Source organism: Phaethon aethereus, assembly GCF_964289735.1.
Source record: "Phaethon aethereus genome assembly, contig: HAP1_SCAFFOLD_549, whole genome shotgun sequence".
Classification (NCBI taxonomy): Eukaryota; Metazoa; Chordata; class Aves; order Phaethontiformes; family Phaethontidae; genus Phaethon; species Phaethon aethereus.
In genome coordinates this window covers 1-22,367 of record NW_028114155.1, presented here as the reverse complement: position 1 = coordinate 22,367, position 22,367 = coordinate 1, and the positions used below count along the sequence as shown (strand labels likewise).

The window sequence follows — 22,367 nt, the reverse complement described above, 5'->3', positions numbered from 1 at the left end:
GGCGGCGGACGGAAAGGCGCAGGCAGAGCAAACAGGGCCCTGCCGCTTCCCCGCACTTTATGGCCCCCCGGTTCCGCTGGAGGCACATTAGGGGCCACCCGTGGCCCGCCCCCCCCGCAGGAAGGTCCTTATCAGCCCCTGTTTGCTTTTCCAGCACCCAGCCGGGGGGGCACAGGGTGACACAGGGTTGCCCAGTGAGGCCGCAGGATGGTGACAGCGAGGACACGGCCGTGGGGACAGCTGGGCTCCGCCAGCCCCTTGCTGTGTCCCACTGTCACGTACGTGTGTGTGTGTGTGTGTGTGTGTGTGTCCCCCGCCATACCAGGCTATGGCAGAGCACAGGCAGCGTGCAGGCAGGGCATGACCCCAGGGACGGGCAGGAACTGACAGCAAAGCCCAGCCCAGGCCCCCGCTCTACCCCCTGCCTCAGTTTCCCCCCTGAAGGAAGGGTAACACCCTGTATTGCCCACACCCCAATGCACAGCAGCTCCCTCTGCATCCCCCCCAAAAGGGGCTGCCCTCGAAGCAGCTCACGCTCTGAGCCCCCCAAAAGTGGCTCCTCTTGCCCCGAGCCCCCCAAAGCGGCAGGGCTTGACCCCACCGGCATGCAACAGCCAAGAGCCCGGGGACGAGGTAAAAGATTTCTCATTTCATCAGTAAAAATACACCCGGGGGGGCAGCACCTCGGCAGGGAGGCGGCCTGGCCACACAGTGGCCAGCACCCCACAGGCAGAAGCCCCCTGGCTCCCCCCACACACACACCCCCAGAGCAGCGACCGGCCTGTCCTCCAGCAAAATTATCAAATATTTACAAATTAAAATTAAAAAAAAAAAAAGAATAAATAGCAGTGATTCTTTAAAAAAAAGCCCCACCCCCTCCCCTCCCCTTGCCCCCCTGCCCAGTCCCGGCCAGTGGCCACCCCGCTCAGCCATCAGTGGCCAGGATGACCACAGCTCCAAAAATGCCGACGTTTTGCCCAATGAGTTTCATCTGATTCCAGAACTCGACGCGGCGCGAGTCATGCCAGTAACCGATGTTGCCGTCGATGAGGAGGATGGCGAGGGGCAGGAGCACTGCCAGCACCTGCGCTGCCGCCCGCACGTAGTAGCCGGAGAGGAAGGCGAGGGCCAGGAGGCCGTAGAGGATGAAGAGGAGCTGAAGGGTGAGCTCACCCCCCAGGAGGTGGTTCAGGTACGCCAGGCGGTCCTCCTTGCTGTGCTGCAGGGAGTAGGCCTGCGGGGGACAGCGGGGGCTGGAGTGCACTGACCATAGTGCCACTGGTGCCACTAGTAGCACTGGCAGCACTGCTGGCTCTGGCAGCACTGGTAGCACTGGCGGCACTGCTGGCTCTGGCAGCACTGGTAGCACTGGCAGCACTGCTCACTCGAGGCTTCTTGCCCTCGGAGGGAAACCCCCACTGGACCCAGCCCCCTGCCTGCAGCAGGGCAGGGGGCAGGAGGTAGCCACCGTGTGTCCCCCCCGGCCTGGCATGGCGGAGCCCCCCTCCCCGTACCTGGCAGATGAGGTAGATGCCGAGGAAGACCTGCCCCGTGGACTGCAGGGAGCGGCTGCGTGGCTTCTGGCGGTAGAGCTCGCCTGCACCGCTGGCCAGGATGAGGAAGCCACCAATGATGGCGATGGTCCGGGAGTACATCCGCACCTGCGCCGGGGCCAGCGTCACCCCCCGGGCCCTCCCTGAGGCCAGGGGGTGATGGGGGGCAGGATGTTGCAGTGAGGGGGGTCTCACCTTCAGCCAGTCGCCGTAGTGGACGTGGCCGCCGACGTGGGCGGCATACGTGGCCACGGCGAGCTGCAGGGCGGCCCCCAGGGCAAACCAGCGGCGCTTCACCCCGAAGGACATGAAGCTGGCGCAGAGCACGGCCACCCCCATGTCCACGTACAGGTAGGGGACGGGGATGTCTGGCTTCCTGGAGGGGCAGCAGCTCCAGCCCCTGACCCCAAATTGCCCTGGCCATGCCCCCCCGAACACCCACTCACCGCAGCACCCTGCCCCAGCTCCTGTTTCACCCCCTGGCCCCATAGAGCCCTCCACAGTCCCCCCTGCCCATCCTATAATTGCCCCAGTCCCCCCCAACCGCCCCTCTGCCCTCCCCCCAGCCCCCATGCTCCCCTTCACCCAGCCCCACATTTACCCAGGGAGCCCCACAGCTGCCCTACACTTGCCCTAACCCCCCCCTCCCCAGTTGCCCCAGCTACGCCCAGCCCCACATTTACCCAGAGCCCCGCAGCTGTCCTACACTTACCCTAACCCCCCCGCCCCAGTTGCCCCAGCTACCCCCAGCCCCACATTTACCCCAGGAGCCCCTCAGCCGCCCCACACATATGCAGCTCCCCCGGTCCCACATCAGCCCCAGCCTTCCCTCAGCCCCACAGCCCTGCCCCGGCCCGCCGGGCCTCCCCCAGGCCTATGCCTTCCCCAGCCGCCCCGGGCCTCCCCCGGTCCGCACCGGCGGCCGTCGGCGCGCTCGGCGCAGAGCAGCAGCCCGCTGAAGCAGTGCCAGAAGGGGAAACGGGTCAGCAGGACGCCGCCGCCCGCCGTCAGCAGCCGCAGCGCCCGCCGCCGCCAGCCGCGGGCCGCCGCCATCGCCGCCAGGCCCGCCCCGCCGGAAGTCCCGCCCGGCACCGGAAGTCCCGCCCCGAAAACACCGCCCACAGCGGGAACCCCGCCCCCTCGCAAGAAGCCCCGCCCCATAGTCACAGCTCCCCGCGGGAAGCCCCGCCCCCCGCTCAGGCCCCGCCCCCAGAGCGCCAGACACGGGTGATGGTTAAAAAAATTTTGGGTTTTATTGTTTTTGCTAAACAATACTAAAAAATTTTCCTTTTTTTTTTTTAAAGTTTTTTCTTTTTTTTTTAATTTTTAACTCTTCTAAAGGCAGGGCTTGAATTGTTTGATTTTGATCCATTTATTTTAAAAAACAAAACAAAAAAGGGGAGGGGAGAGGATCATGGCAAAAAAAAAAAAAGAAAATAAAAACTTAAGGGAAAAAAAAGCAGAAAATGGGTGGGGAAAAAAAGAAAAAAAAAAGGAAAAGGGAAAAAAAAAAATTCCAAACAAGCCAGGCCCCAGCCTGGTGCTGGGTGGGGGGGCATGGAGGGGCCGCAGCCCCCCTCGGGCTCCCTGGGGCCGGCAGGGTGGGAGGGTGGGGTGGGGGGGTGACAGGGAGGTTTTTTTGCCACGATCCTGGTCGAGAGAACTGCTAGAAGCAGAAAATATTTAAAGAACATTTTAATATATATTCATATATATATTTAAAGATAAGAAAAATAAGACTAATTCAAGCCTTGCCCTGTGCAAACAAAATTAAAACGAGACCGCGCTGGTCACAAGGGTCCCGGGTCAGCCACCGCAGTCAGCTCGTTACTTTTATTTTTGGAGGGGTTTGTGGGGAGGGGGACGGGTAGGGGGGTAGATCCTCCTATGGGACAGGCAGAGAGGGGGTGACAGACCCCCCTTTAGAAAAGTAAAGGGGGGGGGGCGCCAGAAAGGGAGGAAAAAGGAAAAGAAAGGTCAAAAAATAAAACTAACAAAGTCTGACTGGCTGGTAGGAAAGAAAACATGGCGGACAAAAGAAAGTCTGTTAGTCAAGTAATGCATGAGCTTTTAAATTATTCTCTTTTCTCGTTTGTTTTAAAGTCTAAGGTTTGGAATCGGTTGAGCTCCCCGTTAACGAGCTCAAAAAAAGGAAATAAAAGTGGAACCCCCCGGTGCCGGGAGGTGGGCCTCAGGACGAGAGGGAGGTCTCCTTCTGTGTCTGCTGTGCTTGTGAACGCTGCATTACCTTCTGGCTTTCCACGTCTCGAAAATGCTTCTCCACCTGCCAGCGGGGAGGGTGGGACGGACAGAAAGAGGGGTTTAGCGAAGGCAGGACGGGCAGGGGACCCCCGGGGTGCGCAAGCCCACCCGAGGAGGGACCACGGGATGCGACACCCTCCCGGCAGCCCCGGCGCCACCAGATCCCCCCCCCCCCCCGCCCGTACTCACTATTTTGCGTACGTGACTCAGCGCGCTTCCCTCTTTGCCTTTACAGTTTTCCACTTGATAGGGAGGGGCGATAACGACTTCTTCCATCACAACTATGTTCTTCTCCTGCCATTTACAGTCTTTAATGCTGCAGGGAGGGGATAAAGGACCAGCAAAGGTGACTGCCCGGGGCTCTGGGCTGTGTCCCCACATCCCCCAGCCCCACTGAAAGCCACCACCCACTCCCAGCAGGGTCCCGCTGCCCACCTCGGCCCCGCGTCTCACCAAGGAGCTGATGTGGGTGCAGAAGCCACCCAGTACCTCCTAGGAACCCAACCAAAGAGGGGTATGAGCCTGCAGGGACGGGGCACGAGCCTGCAGGGACGGGGACATGGCCAGTGTGTGCCAGAAGAGGCTGGGAGCAGGCAGAGAGCAGGCAGAGAGGCATCACCTGCCCCCAAGGACTGCATGGCTCTGGCCAGCACGTCCCAGGACACGTTGGCAGCGTTTTGTGGCGAGCCCAAGGGACCGGGCAATGCAAACCCCTCCCTGGGCTACAAACAACTCCCAGCCAGCGGCGCTGCGGGCAGAGGCAGAGCACAGGAGTCACCCGTGGCACCGACGAGGGGACTTACGTCTTATGTATAGTCTGGAAGAGCTGCTGCCCCTCCAGAGAGACACCAGCACTAATTGCATACGCCTGGCTCATCTTCTCTTCCTTCTCCGTCCGCGCTTTGTTGGCAAGCTGGAGGGGAGACAAAGAGACAGGGAGCTCAGCTGAGCATCGCCCGAGCGGTGATGAGACCTCTGAGGGAGCACAGGTCCCACCTGCAGACACAGCTCTGCCACCGCTCACCGACCGGATCGCCAATTAAATCAGTGTTAACGATGAGCATGCAATTCCCACCCTCCCACCACACCTTTCTTTGCACATCCCAGAGCGCCAGATGGATTTCAGGCCACAGCTTAATTCCTTTTTGAGTCGCTGTCGCCACTGCCTGTGTCCCCCTGATATTTTAGGGATGTGGGCACCATCTTTTCGTATCCCCCTGTTCAGGCACAGGGAGGAAATCAGCTGCCAGGGACCAGACGCACAAGCATCACCTTCCCCCCTGCCTCTTCCAAATTAATTGCTGCATTTTAGGTCCAAACCACCTTCCACCACTCATTGTTTACTCAGGGGACACAGACAGGCAAAATGAGCCCGAAATAACCATTACATTAGAGCTCATGGGCCATAAAGGCCTCTGTATAGACCACGCAGGAGTATGAACAACTTTATCCCAGAACAGCTATTCTATTCAAAAAAAAAAAAAAAAAAAAAAGCAGAATCAGTTATTTGGGAGTCACTCCAGCAGCACACGACGTCCGTGCGCGGGGAAGCGCGATTACACTGGCGGGGTCTCGGAGTAGAGAGGGGAAACCCCAACCCTCGCGTTAAATCCCATGGCCGCAGGAGGAGAAGGAGCTGCAGCTGCCTGCAGGCAGGAGACGGGCAGGCAGCGCTGGACCAGCCGCCCTTCCCGGCTGGAGCTGCCGCAGTGGAAGAGCCACATTAGCATTGCCGCCCACGCCGGCCCTCCTCTTCCTCCTCCCCGGAACGGCCTCACGCCTGCAAGCACTCCCCAAGCCAGACTGGCTTTCTCCGCGCTGCGTGAGGATGGCTTCACCCTTTCTAAAGCCCTCTGTGGGTACGAAAAGCCCAAGCTCCCACTGAGAGGGACACTTTTTGTAGCCAGTAACACTAACGGACCAGTTTCACCGTCCCAGCCAGCCTGCCTCCTGAAACAGCGGCCACCGGGCAGACACAGCCCATTGTGTCCATGCCCAGGTGAGCTGGGCTCACTGCAGCAGCGTTTGGCTTGCTTGCCACGTGCAAAAGGCTCCTCAGCCTCTTGATACGCAAGGGAAGCGTTAACAGGGGGACAAGAGGAGTAGGAATCCCTTCTCAGCCCTGGCACAAGCTGGCTCTGAAGCTGCCCGCCCCGCTCTGTGTAGGGTTCACTCCCCCCAAGACCACCAGTCCAGCTTCCAAATTGTTTCTAAGTCCCAGCGCAACGTTCCCCAGTAACTTTCCTGCATCTGAGTCACCCATGCGACCAGCAGCCTTCTCTGGGGCTGCCCCCAAGGCCTGCGAACCTGGTTCTCAATGGGCTCCGCTCCCTGTGCCAAAGCATCCCCTCTGCCATGATATGGATGGGCTGGACCTGCGGCACGAAGCACGTTGAAGCTCCTCCACGGTGCCCACCACAGGCTCGCCCCCAGATCTCCTTCCCACCGAGCAGCCCATTCCTTGCAGCCAGGCTCACAGCACAGCCCTTCCCTCCGCACACCTGAAGTTTAGATCCATTTTGTTCATTTTTAAAACTCTCACTTTACCAGGGTTCTGGACGCTCCTCCAGTTCAAAGCAGTGGCTGCATCAGCTCCTCCTTCCCTGCCCGCTCAGCCGCTCGAGCACAAGTCGCAGGAGAGATGTGCATGCCAAGACAGAGTAGTTCAGCTCTGGGGACAGGGTCCCTGCACGCTTGTCTTTTCCCTGCAATAGGATGTGCTCTCCCTAGTCATCACCGCCAGCCCCAGACAAGAAATGAATCAGACACACTGAGCCTCCAACTTCCAGCCTCCTCAATTCAAGCACTCAAAACAGCCCCCTTGTCCCCAGCGCAGCCCCCCGCGCCGCACGGCTTTGTGCCCCACTGCAGCCAGCACCCGAAGGCGCCAGGGCTATTGAAGAGACTCGGATACACACCTTGTGCGCCGGCGGCATGAATGAATGAGTCACTTCCCTATTCACACCCATATGAATGACAGAGAGCGCAGCGCGCGGCAGGAAGAGCCGGTGAGGGCCACCGAGCACCATGCCGCAGCCCCCCACCACTGGGACAGCCCCTCGTCCTGCGCGGGTGCTGGCAGCCTGGTGAGAAGAGCCAAGCACGGAGCACCCTGGGCAGCAAGTCAAGGGGATCTCTCCAAAACCAGCCGGCTGACCTCCCCCAACACGGTTACAGATGGCTCTGCCATGCAGCCGAGCACCGTGCCGAGGTCCCCTGGGGGTGCCAGCCCCACGGGGCAGGCTGGTGTCCCCAGAGGTATCAGCGTGGGGCCCAGCCTCTTCAGTGACATCTCCCCTGCACGCCCATCGCTGGCAGCAGGAAGCTTCGAGCTCAGCCGTATCTGGACTGAACCGCTGCCAGCCCTCCATCACTCAGGCATTACCTCCTCACCTGCTCCGCCAGCTGCCAGAGCTGAACCACACGTCCCCCGGTTCAAAAGCCTTTCTCCCCCACAATTTTCTCTCCGCATCCCTCCTGAAGTCTCCCCCAGGGGATTCTGTGGTGTGGTCAGGACATGCCTCCCACAGCAGCCTCACGACAGCTACCTGCAGCCGACAACCCACTCTCCCCCTGCCCCCTTCCGTCAGGGGCTGGGTCCCCCACCGGGCCAGGCCCCACGGCTGGATCCTGCTGCCTTCCAAGCCCAGCAAGGCTTCTGGTCCCCACATTTTTCTCTCCGCTGACGACCAAGCAGGAGAGCAAAGGGCTGAGCATCTCCTGAGGGCTCCGCTTGCTCTCCAGGGCCTTCCAGAGCCAGCAAAGGCTTGCCCGGAGCACAACAACCATTCCCATGTGCCAACAGCTCCTTCTCCCAGTATAACCAGTATCAGCTCATCTATATTTCAGTCCTGCAGCATCACCAGACCCCAGCTTGCCTGTGCATTCATGGGAGAGATGTGGGTCAGAGCAACACAGAAAAACCCTCCTGTTGCTGGAGATGGGGACACGGCCATGCTGGCAGAGACTTCCCTCCACTGAAGACACAACCCGGTTCATTATTTTCCCCCTTGCACCAAATCCACAGCAATTATTTTGATGCTGGAAAGGCTGAAGCAAGTTTTTAAAGTCAGGTGGGGCGTTTTCCCCTCAGCAGGCCCGTCCATCTCCCGGCTGCGCTCCTAGCGACATCACTCGATGCAATTACAACGAACAGTCGTTATCTTTACAGCAGTTGTGTCATTTCAGACCTCTGCCAACGTGCTAATCCACCGAGAAGGAACCCATGGGTGCTACGGACACCCAGCTGGTGCCACCCACATGACACCGACCTGCAGGCAGAGCTTGCCTGAGCCTGCAGGCCAGGAGAGGAGGTTTCCACATGGGACAAGAAGGTGACAACTGAGAAGCCCCACAGCCAGCTTCCAGCTGCTTCACACCAGCATTGAGGGCTTAGGTTCACCTTCCCTTTTTTTGACCCCATCACTGGGAATCAGAAACAATTCCCTTCCAGAAGGGCGTATGAACAGCAGTGCCTCAAAATTCAACTAACTGTGCGTGCTTCACCGCTCCTGCCCACTCCCCTGCTGTTTGGCTTCACCCAAAACCACTCCATTCATGTGGAGATGGAGCTGCAGGCAGAGAGGGCACCCACTGAAGCACAAACCTCATCTAGCATCATCCACGGGAGCACGAAAAGCACTCTAGTGCGTTCTTAACCCGGGATCTTGGAAGAGGAGAGTACCCAGGAGGAGCAGCACAGGCTTGGGTAAGCAGAGTACCAGCTTCAGCCATGCCCATCTTCTCCGAAGCTTTTGAGCGATCGAGTCATTTGCTGTCAGGGGAAGAACCTGTTGCACGTTTATGAAAGGCCCCATCCTCCCTTCTCTCCGGCCAGCGAAGCACCACATCCCTCTACCAGAAGGCATTGGGGCTGCCATGGTGCCAGGAGGACCAAGAACACTGGACTTTTCCCGAGTGAAAGGGAGCTTTGCAGCCTCAACGTTACTAAAAACACTCCAGAGGTCCCAATGCTTATATTTGGGGAAGGAAGGGAGGGCATTCGGAGTGATGGCGTTTGTCTTCCCAAGGAACCGTGACGCATGACGGAGCCCTGCTTGCCTAGAGATGGCTGAACACCTGCCTGTTGATGGGAAGTGGTAAATGAATTCCTTCCTTTGCTTTACCTATTAAACTGTCTTGATCACAACCCACCAGTTTTCTCACTTTTACTTTTCTGATTCTCTCCTTCATCCCACCCGGGGGGGAGTGAGCGAGCAGCTGGGTGGGGCTTCGTTGCCAGCTGGGGTTAAACCACAACAGTCACCCAGGCAATTAAACTTACGTGGTAGGACCACGCTGGAAACTCCAGCCAACACTGGAGCAAATACAGTGTAAATACAGACCAAAGGGTGCGCAGGCACCCAGGGGAGCACAGCGCCCAGCCCCTCGTTCAGACTCACAAGGACTGTCTTTTGGATGAAACGAAGCTGGGAGCTCCCTCTCCCTCACCCAGGATCTCAGCTGAGCAATCCCGAAGCAGAGAGGGTCAGCCGGCTGCAGCGTCGCTACAGAAACACCAGCAGCAGGTCACAGAGACTCAATACACCCAAAATATCATCATCTAAACCCTTAACAGAGCCACGGTGAGTTGTGACTGAAGTGGGTGATTTAAAGTTTAAAAGCTACCTTGTCCCCGACAGGGACTTCCCCATGCGAATCCCTCCCTCCCAGGAGCAAACGCCTCCGAGCCCACGAAGGCAGGTTCTTACCTTGCTAACATTGAGCGAGGCTAAAGGAGGAGGCGTTTCCGTGCGGTCATTAATTATTTCCACTTCTGAAACATACTGTAAGTTTACAAGCAGGATATCTGCGTGATTAGGCTTTCCACTGGAAGAGGGGCATTCTGGAGGGGAAAAAACATTAAGGAAAACAAATCCAGACAGAGACATTTACAGGCCTGATGCACAGAGCTGTCCAGAAGCAAACTGGGAGAACATTTGGTTTTCAGCGAGTTCCTCCACCACCCTTGTCCCTACTCAGCCAAGCATGGGGTCATCCGTGAGACCCCAACAATGTCAACCACCTCTTCTTGGACCCTTTTAACGCCAAGTCAGACTATAGCACAAGTTTTCCAGCCAATAACTGCGGTACCCAGAACACACACAGCCTGGGATGCTGCATGGTCTCCTCCAAAAAAGCAATTTAGTCCCCACTAGCCGGAGAGGTGCAGAGGTGCTGCTGCCAGGGCCCCAGCTGTGGTGCAGCCTGCTTCCCTGCTCGCCACAAGCACCAGCCAACAAACACTGGTCTGCACAGGGAAGTGAACCAGAACAACCACCGTGCCTCAAATTTGCACCTTTTATACCATAACTATTTCCTCTTGCAGGCAGCGGCTAAGCCAGAGCCTCCCCGGCAGCAGTTCCTCGTGCGGATGGAAGAGGAGCTACCCAGCAGCTCCCCGGGAAAGGCCTCCTCGCCCTCGCACACCTCCTGGGCAGTACCTCAAATGCAGAGAGGTTTGTTGTGGTCGGTATCGCAGCATGACTGGAAAGTGTAAATGAGACAACAGTGCACCACCCCCAGAAATAAAAACCCTTCCAGAGCTGACATTAATTCCTGCACATTCTGTTCCCCAGGAGGCTGCATCGTTAGCCCTCCACTCCCTCAGCAAATGGAAGGAGCAGAGAGCATGGCACGGAGAGCCTCCTCCACGCCGATGCCATCTCCTCCTCGGAAGAGATGCTCGCAGAGGTCACTTTTCATCTGCTCCAGTCCCCCCCCACACGCCGAGCCTGGCTGCACAGGTGAAGCCCTCCCTAGCAAACGCTTCTCAATAAAGGGCAGAAAGCGAGGGATGCCCGGGGAACTCCGGTTTCTTCCTCTGGGGAGATGAGATAGAGCACCCCAGCTTTGGGAGGAAGAGCCAGACTTAGAGCAAAGCCAGATGGAGAGCTCTCAGCCCACTCCAGAGCAGACTGGCAGTGCCACACACTAAGCCAACCTGTTGGACATCATTTAAGACTATCCTGCAGCTTTCTCTCGGGCCTGGGGAGCTTCCCCCACCCAAACTGCACCAGCACAAAGGGAAGCTCAGCCCGGGACAGGTCCTCGGTCCCCCTCCAGGTGCATCACACCCAGGCACCCCACATGGCTTTTCCTATCCCATTTCTCACAGATGCAGCCTCCAGACCCGAATCCCTCTCACAGCTCCTCCATCACTCACCCATTCCCCTCCAGAACCCACCCCTGGCACTTCACTTCTCCAGCCCCTTTCCAACACCAGGCCCTGGGCTGAGCATCCACCTTCCATATCTCTCTGCAGCCCCTTTGCTGTTCTCCAACAGCCCTTTGCTTTCACCTTACTTGCAGGTTAAAAAAAAAGTACATCCTTGTGTGCACAGGCACATAGATCTCTCTCTCTCTATATATATATTTTAACCCCCTGAGCACTGCCTTCCTGCTTCTCTTCCACACGAGGCCTGGGGCAGCCCCAGACCCCCCCCTTCGCTCCCCCAGCAGCAGGACACTCCTCCTGGCACACCCACCGGCCCTCCTCACCCCCCAGGCCTGCCCCACAGGACTCCTCTCACAGGGGTCCCCAGATCCCTCCTAAACCCCGCAGGTCCCACCCCACCCTCAGAAGATCTTGCCTTGCCTCCATGGTCTCCCCTTAAAACCCCACAGGCCCATGGAGGGCTCCCCCCCACCAAACCACACACGGGTCCCCTGACCCCCGTTACACTAATACTTCCTATGGGCTCCTGCCCCCCTCAAGTCTCCCCCCATCCTCCCTAGACCCCCACCAGGCCCTGCCCATGGACACAGCACCTCACTATGCATCCAAGGCCTCTCTCTGCACACCCAAAGAGGGACCCATCCCCCTCCTGGGAAACCCCCAGGGCTCCTCCTGCCCTCAAGATGCCCCCCAAAGACAGCTCCCCCCTCCCAGGACTCCCCCATCCTCCCTGAATCCCACAAGGTACCTGCGCCACCCCCAGGATCTCCCCATGTCTCCCCTAAAAACTCCACAGCCCTGTGGGAGACTCCCATCCCCAGGCCTCTCTATGGAGCTACTCACCCCCCAACCCCCTATAGGACTCCCACCCGAAACCACCCTATATGGCACCCACCCCCAGTAATCCCACTATAAGGCTCCCCAAGTCCCCAATAACCTGACTATGGGGCTCCTCACTCCCCCCAAATCTTCCTATAGGGCACCCCACTCCCCCTCATTAACCCCAATATAGGGCTCCCCACTCTCCCCCAAAACCTCCCTATAGGGTGCCCCACTCACCACCCCCAAACCCCACTTGTAGTGAGCTCCTCTTTCCCTCCCAAAACCTCCCGATAAGGCACCCCAGATCTTCCCCTTAACCCCACTACAGGTTCCTCAGTCCCCTCCCTCCAAACCTCCCTATAGGATGCCTCACGCCTCCGCCCCCCCCCCGAAAAAACACCATACAGGGGTACTCACTCCCCCCCAAACCTCCCTATAGGGTGCCTCCCTGACATCGCCCCCCACCTCGCTATAGGGTGCCTGAACCCCCTGCCTCAAAAACTTCATCCAGGGCTCCTCGCTCCCGCCCAAACCTTCCTATAGGATGCCTCACTCCCCCCCCTCCCCCCCAGCCTCGCTATAGGGTGCCTCACTCCCCCCACCTCAAAAACCCCACACCGGGCTCCTCACTCCCCCCCAGACCTCCCTACCGGCCTCCCCGCTCCCCCCAAGAACCCCTCCACAGGGCTGCCCCCCCAGAACCACACCACCTCCCAAGGCCTCACCATACCCCTCCCCAGCCCCCCCCCCCCCGCCCCCCAGGGCCACCCCCTCCCCTCAGAGACCCCCCGCGCTCCCCAGCGGGCGGGCGGCGGAGGCCCGAGCGGGCCGTGCCCGGGCCGCGGCGGGCCCGCCGAAGCATCGCCGAAGGGATACTGAGCGCCAGCATCTTGCTGGGGTAGTCGAAGGCGACGACCTCGCCCTGCAGGCGCTGCTCCTGGCAGGTGCGGCACGACACCTGGCTGCCCACGCTGAAGTACTCGCCCGGCGCCGCCATCTTCTCTCAGCCCGCAGCGGCCGCCGCGGCTCGCCTCGGCCAGGCGCGGCGGGGGCGGGGCCGCCGCGCCACGACGTCACCGCGCTGCGACGAGGGGCGGGGTGACCTTGGCCAGGGAAGGCGGGGGGGGGGGGGCGGAGAGAGAGAGGGCCGCGCCGGGTCGCTCGCGCCGCCTCGCGGGTTGTCCCTCGCAACGCCCCGTAGCCGGCCGGTGCCGCGGGGGCTGCTGGGAAGTGTAGGCGGAAGAGGCCGGGTGAGAGCCGGCGGGAGGGAAGCGGCTGGGACGGGGGCGGGCGCCGTCGTGATAGTTACCCCCTCAGGCACCCCCAACCCCCACCGTGACTGGGAAAGCGCCACCGGGAGGGCCAGGCCGCCCCCCAGCCCACGTGAGGCCCTAGGCCTGGCCTAGGCAGGCCCCGGGCCTGCTCCAGGGAGACCCCCACGCCAGCCCCGGGGAGGTTGGGGCTCTTCGTGGCAGCCGAGCTGCTCCGGTGAACCCCACATTGAACCCCCTCCCCCGGGATGTGCCCACGCTGGGTCAGCCCAGCGCGCTTGCCGGTCGGGGCCATGCCCGGCGCTGGCCCTCAGCAGACAGTCCCGCACGTGTGGCGATGCTGCCGTCCCCGCCACAGCCATCCCACAGCTCCCGAGCCGTGGGAGGGCTGCGAAGGTTGAGAGTCCTTCGCGGGCAAACTTCAAGTGGCAAACGGCTCCCTGAAGCCGTTGCCAGCACTGGTGTCACGTGTCAAGGCATCCCTCAGGGTCACGCCAAACGCGGGAGTGAGCCACAGCGTGACGCTGCCCCGGGGAGCCCCGTCCCACTCCCTTCCCAAGGCCTGTCGAGCAGACTCCGTGCCGAGGACTGAGCTCTAACGCTCCCTCTCTCCCTCCAGCCCGACGCGATGGATGCCCTGCACACCGCCGGGATCCGCTTCGCAGAGGTGCTGCAGTCCGGGCCGCCCTGGCTGGAAAAGTTCTGGATCTCCGTGACCTCCCTGGCCGATCCCAAATGCATCTTCACTGTCTTTTTCCCGCTCACCTATTTTCTCGACCGCAAGGTGGGGGTGTCGGTGCTGTGGATCGGCCTGGTGTCAGAATGGCTCAACGTGGTCCTCAAATGGTGAGGGGGAGCCAGGAGTCACAGGGTCCCTTGTCACACCTGGTGACACCTCCAGGGCTGAGCGGTGGCACGTTCACAATAGCAGAAACACAAGCGCAGGCTCCGCTTGGCGAGTAGAGACGAGTTCTGCTCCTTGCCCATTCCACGCTGAAAGCGCGTGGAGTTTCTGCAGGTCACCCGAGCCACAGTAATGCATCTGCCAGACACTCATGGCAGAAAAAAGCCCAGGAGCCATAAGAACTGTCAGGGATGCTGCCCTCCTGCTGCCGGCTTCAGCCCTCGGATCCACAGGGATGGGTGGCAAAGGCTGTTGTGTTTGGCTGTTCACTCTCTGGTTTCTCTCCCCACCAGGTTCTTATTCGGGGAGCGCCCGTTCTGGTGGGTCCATGAGTCGGGGCTCATCAGCAAGGAGCTGGTCACAGTGCGCCAGTTCCCCGTCTCCTGTGAAACGGGACCGGGTGAGTAACAGGCAAAAGCTTTTCCTCGCGTTTCCTGCAGGCCCCGGGATCGCAGGGAAGGCCTGCAGGAGCCTGGGAGGCCCCGTCTGGACAGGGACGCTGCAGCTGGAGGCTGCCACCAGGCCGGCAGGACACACCGAGTGGGAAAGCCATTCCTCAGCCAGCGCTTCGTGGCAGAGCAAACGAGCGAGCGGTGGGGAGCGGGCTGGGCACAGCACGCATGGCACAGGCGGCTCCGCGGACAGGACACCCACAGGAGAGTCTACCGGAAGCAGGGACCAGGGTGCCTCGCTCACCCTTTCTGCCTGGCCTCCCCCGCCCACAGAGCCTGTGTCCCTGCCTGTTTTTTTTGGGCAGGTGACCACAGACACTGGCTAGTTCCATCCTCATCCTTGAGCCAAGCCTCCCATGCCGGCCGTGGCTATCAGGCAGGAGGGAACCCGGGGCACAGGCAGGGCTGCCCAGCCACCAGGGCTAGGCTCAGCGGACGCATCCCCAGCTCTCCTGGATGACCTCGGACGCTCGCCCCGCCGCGACACGCTCCCCCCTGACCCACTGTGTCGAGTGTCCTGTGCTTCCCCTTTGCAGGGAGCCCCTCCGGCCACTGCATGATCACAGGGGCAGCCCTCTGGCCTCTCGTCACCACTCTGACGGCGCTGGCGTCCCGACACTCCAGGAGGTGAGTCCTGGGCCAGGGAAGCAGGCGTTTGGAAGCCCTCAAAGCACCTTTTGGAAGAGGGAGGTGTAATATGGGACCCTTCCCCAGCGGGCAGCAGCCACAGCGGGGTGGAAGGACGCCTTCCCCTCCCAGCGGGGCAGCTCCTGGGGAATACAGCTCTACCCTGGCAGCTATGGCAGCTGCAGGAACAGGCTGCGAAGCCCTGGAGACCCCTGCAAACCCCCCCTGCCCCACTGAGCTGCTTTTTTTTGCTGCCTTCACCTGTGCTTTACTCATTCCTCCTGCCGAGCGGGGCCAGACCTGCCCCGCCTGGCACAACACGCTCCAGAGCACCGAGCTAGACCCGATGGCTGCCTCCTGGCCGCTGACCCTCTCTTGCCTTCCAGCCTGGCGGTGAAGCTGAGCCCCTTCGTCGCCTACGCCCTGCTCCTGCTGGCCGTGGGGCTCTCCCGCATCTTCGTCCTGGCCCACTTCCCCCATCAGGTGGTCTGCGGCACCCTGGCAGGTGAGTGGGGCTGGGAGAAACACCTGGGCCAGGGTGTTTTGGGCACCTTCCCCTCCCCTTGAGCCACCCTGCATCCATCCCGGTACGCCAACCTGCTCATCCTTGCTGCCCAGGTGCAGCCCTGGGCTGGGGGCTGCAGGCTCGCACCCCGGCTGCCCGCAGCCCGGGCTTCTTCGTGGCCACCGCACTGGCCCTGCTGCTCAGCTCCCTTGCCCTGCACAGCCTGGTGATCGCCGCCGGCATCGACATAGACTGGTGAGTTGCCAGCCGGGGGGCTAGAGGATCTGCCCCCCAGGTTGGTGGGGGTCTAGCCTCAGAGTTCCCCACCCTGCCCCACTCACCCCTCTCCTCCCCGCACCACAGGTCCATCCGCCTGGCCACCAAATGGTGCTCCGACCCCGCCTGGCTCCGCCTTGACACCCGGCCCTTCGCCTCCGTCTGCCGCGCCGCCAGCAGCGCGCTGGGGCTGGGGCTGGCCGCCGCCTTCCCCCTGCACCGGGGGGAGCGGCTGGACCCCCGGCAGCGCGTGGCCGGTGCCGTGCTGGCCTTGGGCGCCGTGCAGGGCCTGCACCGGCTCCTCCGGCCCGTGGACGCGACCCTGTGGTACGGGGCCAGCTTCCTCAAGTACGCTGCGGGGCCCTGGCTGGTGGCATCTCTCCTGCCCCGGCTCGTCCTCTACCTCGCCCGCCTGGGGGGCTCTCCCCACACCGAGTAGGGGTCCCCACCGTGCCCCAGTGAGACCTGTGCCCCGCTCCTGGCTTTGTCCTTGGCTGTGCCCATCGTCCGTGGCTCCTGGCCTGCGCGCAGCCACCGGCTCCACGCCAGGAGGGCACCCACCATCCCCCTTGGGACCACAGGCCAGTAGTGTCACCCTCCCCCCAGGGCAGCGGGACCCCTCCCGTGGGGGGCAGAGCTGGGGGTGTCCCCGTGCCCAGCAGGTCTGGGGACGCGGCGTGGGGGCAACCCCAGCCTTGGGGTCACCGACAAATGACGCCACCTCCCACTCCCTGCTCTCGCCCTCCTTCCAGCTGCCCCAGTTCTCCCAGTTTCCCGCTCTGGGGCAGGGAGGGGAAGGGGCCAGGACCCCCGGTGCCAGGATCCCCACTGTCCCATGGCGGTCGGAGGGGCCGCCCCGTTTCTAACCAAATAAAGGCACCGTTACCACCCTGAAGCCCTGACTCCTTCAGAAAGGGGGGGCCATGGGCAGAGCCAGGGACCCCCGGGCAGGGGGGTACCGGTGGGGGGACACGGAGCCCCCGCAGCCAGGCCGGTCCGGCTCCGCACCCCGATGCCGCGCCAGCTGGATGGGGAGGGGGCAGCCCTGTTGCTGCAGGTGGGGAAACTGAGGCACACAAAGCCCTGGGGACGTCTGTCCTGCTCCGACGGGGACAGGGAAGGGGACACCCCCCCCAGCCCCCCCAGACGCAGCGGGGCGCCGCCGGGTATTGCCAGAAACAGTTTTATTTATACAAGGACGAACATCGGGAACATCTTTACAAAATACTCAAACCCATATCGAGAGCGCGCGAGCGGGCGGCGGACGGACAGAAAAGAAACCGCGGCAGGGCCGGGGGGCACGGGGGGCAGGGGAGGGGGGGACACCAGCCCAAAGTAAGACGACCTCGCTGCCCGTCACCCCTCACCCCCTTCAGGGAGGTGTTTCTCCCTCGTGGGGGCTGTGACTAACCCCCACCCCCAAAAAGCGGAGGGTCCCGGGCTGCCACCCAACACGCCTCCCCTCCCCCCCCCATCACCCCAAGCCGGGGTCCCTTCCCCGGGGCCGGGGGAGGTGACAGGGGATACACTCTCATCCCCATCTCTGCCACCACCGCCGCCAAAGTGGGGACCCCCCCGGAGCCACCCCGAAACCCCCGCGGAATAACTTAAAACACGAAGCGCTGTCCCCGTCCTCCCCCTCTGCCCTGGGACCTGCGGCCGGTGCCACCCATTAAAAAAATACTATTAAATAATACATCTGTCATAAAACTATATACCTTTGTTTGGGGGGGGGGTGTCTGTTCTGTATTTTTTCTCTCTTTTAAAGCTAAAATCACTCCAAGTCCCCTCCGGCTGGTGAAGTAACAGGAAAATAAAGTGGTTTTTTCCTCTTTTTTTTTTTGTCTTTTTTTTTACTTTCTCCTTTTTTTTTCCTCCTCTGTTTTAGGAACGGACAAAGTTTTATCCCAGCGAAGGTGCCGGGATCCGTCACCCGTCAAGCCAGGGTGACAAAGGGACGGGGCTCATCCCCTGCCTCTCGTGTCCCCCTCCAAAATGGGGACGCCAAGGGTGGGGGGGAAACAACAACAGAAAGAAAACTGAGAAACCCCCCCAAAACACAGGGAAATTAAGGCATTAAAAAAAAAAAAAGACTTAATTAAAGGCACGAATATCTGCCATCGCCTCCCCCCGGGGGGGACGGACGCCGGAGCTGGGAAGGGAATGAGTTTGGGGGGGGGGAACCAACAAAACAGGGAGAAAGGAAGGAAAATCCCCTAAAAAAAAAAAAAAAAGAGAGAGAGAGGAGCTGCGGCGGGGGCCGGGGGGGGCCCAGGGCAGCGACAGACAACCCAGCGGACGGATGGACGGCGGGACGGACGGAAGGGGCGCGAGGAGCGGGGGTGCTGGTGGAACCGATGCTTCACAAGAGACACGACCGCAAACACCGCGTGGAGCTGGGGTCCAACAGGACTGGGGGGGGGGTGGTTTTTTTTTGTGTTTTTCTCCTCTTTTTAATAGAAAAAGAAAATATTTTCCTCTTTTTTCTTTTTTTCCTCCCGGTTTCTTCCATGTCAGGGGTTTTTTTTTTTTGTCCTTTTTTTTAATGCGGTTTGTTTTTTGGGGGTTTTTTTGGGTTTTTTTTTTGTTTTGTTTTGTTTTTGTTTTTTTTAACGTGATTTTTGCGCGTGTGTGGTTTTTCTTCTCTTTCCGGTGTTTCTTTCTTTTTGGGAAACGGAAAAAATCTCGGCCGCGGGGCGAGGGGCCGGTGGGTCACAGCGCGGGCTCGGCCTCCATGGGCTCCTCCGCCGGCCTGGCCAGGGGCAGAGCGGGACCTGAGCGGGGCCGCATCCTGCGCCGGGGCCCGGGGGCCCGGCCCCGGCCGGGGAAACCGAGGCAGCGACGCCGGGAGCTCGGCCCCGGGCACGGCCGCCTCCAGCCCCCCCCGAAGACACGGCCCCGTCGCCCCCCACCCCCGGTTCCCCGTCGTCCTCGGGGTGCGACACGCTAATTTGGGACACACACGTGGCGATCGGCCCGCCAAGGACACGCGTGGCTCCGTGCGCAGCCCCAAGGGGGACACACGCGTGTCCCGTCCCCCCCCCCAGGACACGCGTGGCTCCGCGCGCAGCCCCAGAGGAACACGCACCCCCCCGGGACACGTGTGGCTTCGTGCGCAGCCCCAAGGGACACACGTGTGTTCCCCCCGGGACACGCGTGGCTCCGCGCGCAGCCCCAGAGGAACACGCACCCCCCCGGGACACGTGTGGCTTCGTGCGCAGCCCCAAGGGACACACGTGTGTTCCCCCCGGGACACGCGTGGCTCTGTGCGCAGCCCCAAGGGACACACGTGTGTTCCCCCCGGGACACGCGTGGCTTCATGCGCAGCCCCAAGGGGGACACACACGCGTGTCCCCCCCCTTCCAAGACACGCATGGCTCTGTGCGCAGCCTCAAGGGACACACGTGTGTTCCCCCCGGGACACGCGTGGCTCCGCGCGCAGCCGCAGGGGACACACGCATGGGTGTCACCCCCCCCGGGACACGCGTGGCTCCGCGCGCAGCCGCAGGGGACACACGCATGGGTGTCACCCCCCCCGGGACACGCGTGGCTCCGCGCGCAGCCCCAAGGGACACACGTGTGTTCCCCCGGGACACGCGTGGCTCCGCGCGCAGCCCCAGAGGAACACGCAACCCCCCGGGACACGCGTGGCTCCACGCGCAGCCCCAGGGGACACACGCATGTGTGTCACCGCCCCCCCCCCCGGGACACGCATGGCTCCGCATGCAGCCCCAGGGGACACACGCATGTGTGTCACCGCCCCCCCCCCCCGGGACACGCATGGCTCCGCATGCAGCCCCAGGGGACACACGCATGTGTGTCACCCCCCCCCGGGACACGCGTGGCTCCGCGCGCAGCCGGGGCCGTACCTGGGCTGGGGGTCGGCGCCCCCCTGCTCGGCGCCCACCGAGAGCAGGGCCATGGCCGTCACCGTCTCGGCCTCCTCCGCCTCCCCCTTCTGCGCCTCCAGCAGGGAGCGGCCCACGGCCGCCGCGAAGCGCTTCACCGAGCCCCAGTGCCGGCCTGCGGGCGCGGGCAGCGCTGGGCACGGGCCCCGCCGCCCCCCCCCGCGGACCCCCCCCCCCCCCCGCAGGGACGGTCCCCGGGGACCCCCCCGTGGCAGGGACAGACCCCACGGGGGTCCCCGAGGGCGAGCACAGCGCTGGGGACCCCTCTGTGCCCCCCCTCCCCGTGACAGAATGGGCCCCGGGGACCCTCCCGTGCCCCCCCAGCGGCAGGGACAGCCTCAGGGACCCCCCGCCGGGGACCCCCCCGGGTCCGCCCCCCCCGCCGCAGGGTCTCACTCTGGATCTCGATGACCTTCTCCAGCGTGGCCACCGCGTTGACGTTTGGCTTCTGCTGCAGGAGGGACGGATCCAGGGGCTCCAGCTGGGGGGGACGGGACCATCAAGACCCCCAAACCTGCCCACCAGCACCCTCAACTCCCCCCCGTCCCCCCCCCCCCCAAAAGCAGGGACGGGACCGGAGCCCTTCGCATCACCACGGGGGGAAACTGAGGCACGACACAGGGCGTGCGCCCCAACACCTCCTACGCCCTGGGGGTGGCGGGGGGGGGGGGCCCCACGGGTGGGAGGGGGTCCCCACGGGTGACCCCCGTACCTCCAGGCCAAGCAGAGCGGAGACGCAGGCCTCCGAGGCGTCGCAGATGGCCGTCAGGTCGTGCCCCCCCTCCAGCGCCAGCACCACCCGGCCCCCCGCCAGCATCATCAGCTGCTTCGTCAAGTGGCCGAAACCTGGGGGGGCACCAAGGGGGGAGGGTGACAAGGGGCTCGGCCGGGGTCCCCACCCCGGGGACACCCCCGGACCCCTCTCACATTTGGCGGTGACGGAGTAGCCGCCGAGCGGGGAGAGGTGACCCTCCACGGCGTCGAAGCCGGCCGAGACCAGCACCACGTCCGGGGAGAACTCGTTGGCGATGGGCATCACCACGGTCCTGGGGGGCAGAGGGTCAGGGCTGGGCGCGGGGACCCCCCCCCCAGGACACGGGACCCCCCCCCAGCCCCGGGACACCCACCTGAAGGCGGTGAGATACTCCACGTCCCCGATGGGGGGGTCGACGCCGCCGGTCCAGGCGATGTTGATGTTGTAGCCCACTCCCATCCCGCTGCCCACCTGGGCACAGCCACGGGTGACCCCCAGCGTCGCAGCCGGGGGGGGGGGGGGGGGGGGGGACACGGGGTGACACCCCCCCACCCCCGCGGGCCCCCCCGTACCTCCTCGGGCGCCCCGCTGCCCGGGAAGAAGTTGCCGTCGTCGTAGCGGTGGAGGGAGATGTAGAGGACGTGGGGGTCGCTGTAGAAGGCTTGCTGGGTCCCGTTCCCGTGGTGGATGTCCTGCCGGGGCGCCCGCGGCGTCACGGACCCCCCCCATCCCACGGGGTCCCCGGGGGGGGGTCCCCGTGCCCCTCCCCAGGGGGGCCTTACCCAGTCCACGATGAGGATCCTGCCCACGCTGAGCTTCTGCTGCAGCAGTTTGGCCGAGATGGCCACCGAGTTGAAGAAACAGAAGCCCCTGGGGACGGGGGGCAGGGTGAGCCCTGGGGTGGCCCCGGGCACCCCCGCGTCACCGCTGTGTCCCCCGGGCGGGGGTCCCGCACTCACATGGCCGTCGACTCCTCCGCGTGGTGTCCCGGGGGGCGGATGACGGCGAAGCCGTTCTGCGGGGACGGAGAGCGAGGCGCGTGACGCGCGTGACGCGCGCGCGAGAGAGCGGTGGCGCGCAGGGGAGCAGCACGCGCGCGAGCGTGCGCGAGGGCAGCCACGCACGCCTCGGCAAGCGTGCGCGGGGCGCACGGCTGCCCTCACGCGCGCCCATGCGAGCAGGCGCGAGAACAGGGCGCGCGCGCAAGCGCGCACGAGAGCCGTCGCGCGCGCCCAGGTGAGCGCGCGTGCAAACACACTCGCGCAGGCTTGCGCGACGACCATCGCACACGCACGGGTAAGCGTGCGCGAGAGCGGCGCGCACACGCGCAAGCTCGCCCAGAGGCCAGCGCACCCCCAGGCAAGCACGCGCGAGGACGCCGCGAGGGCCACCGCGCGCGGCCCCGGCGCGCGCACGCGTGCTCGAGGACCACCACGCCCCCGGGTAAGCGCGCCGGACGGCCGCACGCGCGCACGGGAGCTCGCGCGAGGGCCGCCGCGTCTCCGGGCGCGCGGGAGGACGCCCGCCGGCGCGCCGGCCCTCCCCGCTCACCTTGATCTCCCCGGCGGCCACCTTGAAGGCGAGCTCCACCAGGCAGCCCACCGCCGTGCGCACGGCGCTGGACGAGTGCATCTCGTTCCACACCGTGTCGCTGTCCACCTGCGGCGCGGCCGGGCCGGGGGGGACACGGGGACACGTCAGCGGGGCCGGGCCAGCCCGGGGACCCCCTCCCCGCCCCGCCACCACGTACTCACCCCGATGCCCCCGCACGGCAGCACCGCGTACGTCTTCTGGCCGATGGGACCTGGCGGGGCGGAGAGCGCCGTGACGGGGCGGGGGGGGGTGACGGCGGGGAC

General features: G+C 63.1%; 4 protein-coding genes across 6 annotated transcripts; 1 reads left to right on the top strand and 3 right to left on the bottom strand.

Annotated features, from left to right (window-relative positions):
* Positions 1–320: 320 nt before the first annotated feature.
* TMEM101 (transmembrane protein 101) lies at positions 321–1,926 on the bottom strand. The gene is made up of 3 exons (XM_082015816.1): positions 1,749–1,926; positions 1,515–1,661; positions 321–1,234 (listed from the first exon to the last, which is right to left on the bottom strand). The coding sequence occupies exons 1-3, from the start codon at positions 1,890–1,892 to the stop codon at positions 926–928; spliced, it is 600 nt and encodes a 199-aa protein (XP_081871942.1). The 5' UTR covers positions 1,893–1,926; the 3' UTR covers positions 321–925.
* Positions 1,927–3,691: 1,765 nt separating this feature from the next.
* Positions 3,692–12,811, bottom strand: LSM12 (LSM12 homolog; the record flags this gene model as incomplete). 3 transcript variants are annotated; one of them, XM_082015818.1, is made up of 5 exons in its annotated part: positions 3,692–3,837; positions 4,005–4,242; positions 4,619–4,728; positions 9,527–9,660; positions 12,691–12,811. In XM_082015818.1, 5 exons carry the CDS (start codon positions 12,809–12,811, stop codon positions 3,745–3,747), a joined length of 696 nt encoding a protein of 231 aa, XP_081871944.1. In that variant the 3' UTR covers positions 3,692–3,744. The 3 variants fall into 3 exon arrangements, with proteins under 3 accessions (XP_081871944.1, XP_081871945.1, XP_081871946.1); XM_082015819.1 differs by having other exon boundaries at positions 4,005–4,131; XM_082015820.1 differs by lacking the exon at positions 9,527–9,660 and having other exon boundaries at positions 4,005–4,131; positions 12,731–12,811.
* A 902-nt stretch (positions 12,812–13,713) lies between these two features.
* Positions 13,714–16,394, top strand: G6PC3 (glucose-6-phosphatase catalytic subunit 3; the record flags this gene model as incomplete). The annotated part of the gene is made up of 6 exons (XM_082015822.1): positions 13,714–13,931; positions 14,283–14,389; positions 14,978–15,068; positions 15,455–15,573; positions 15,687–15,828; positions 15,937–16,394. The coding sequence occupies 6 exons, from the start codon at positions 13,714–13,716 to the stop codon at positions 16,286–16,288; spliced, it is 1,029 nt and encodes a 342-aa protein (XP_081871948.1). The 3' UTR covers positions 16,289–16,394.
* Positions 16,395–17,085: 691 nt separating this feature from the next.
* HDAC5 (histone deacetylase 5) lies at positions 17,086–22,315 on the bottom strand (the record flags this gene model as incomplete). The annotated part of the gene is made up of 11 exons (XM_082015821.1): positions 17,086–18,601; positions 19,719–19,872; positions 20,154–20,238; positions 20,470–20,603; positions 20,685–20,803; positions 20,885–20,982; positions 21,084–21,203; positions 21,294–21,381; positions 21,471–21,526; positions 22,063–22,170; positions 22,266–22,315. Coding segments are annotated over 11 exons (1,052 nt in total), but the record flags the coding sequence as incomplete, so codon positions are not given.
* Positions 22,316–22,367: the final 52 nt, after the last annotated feature.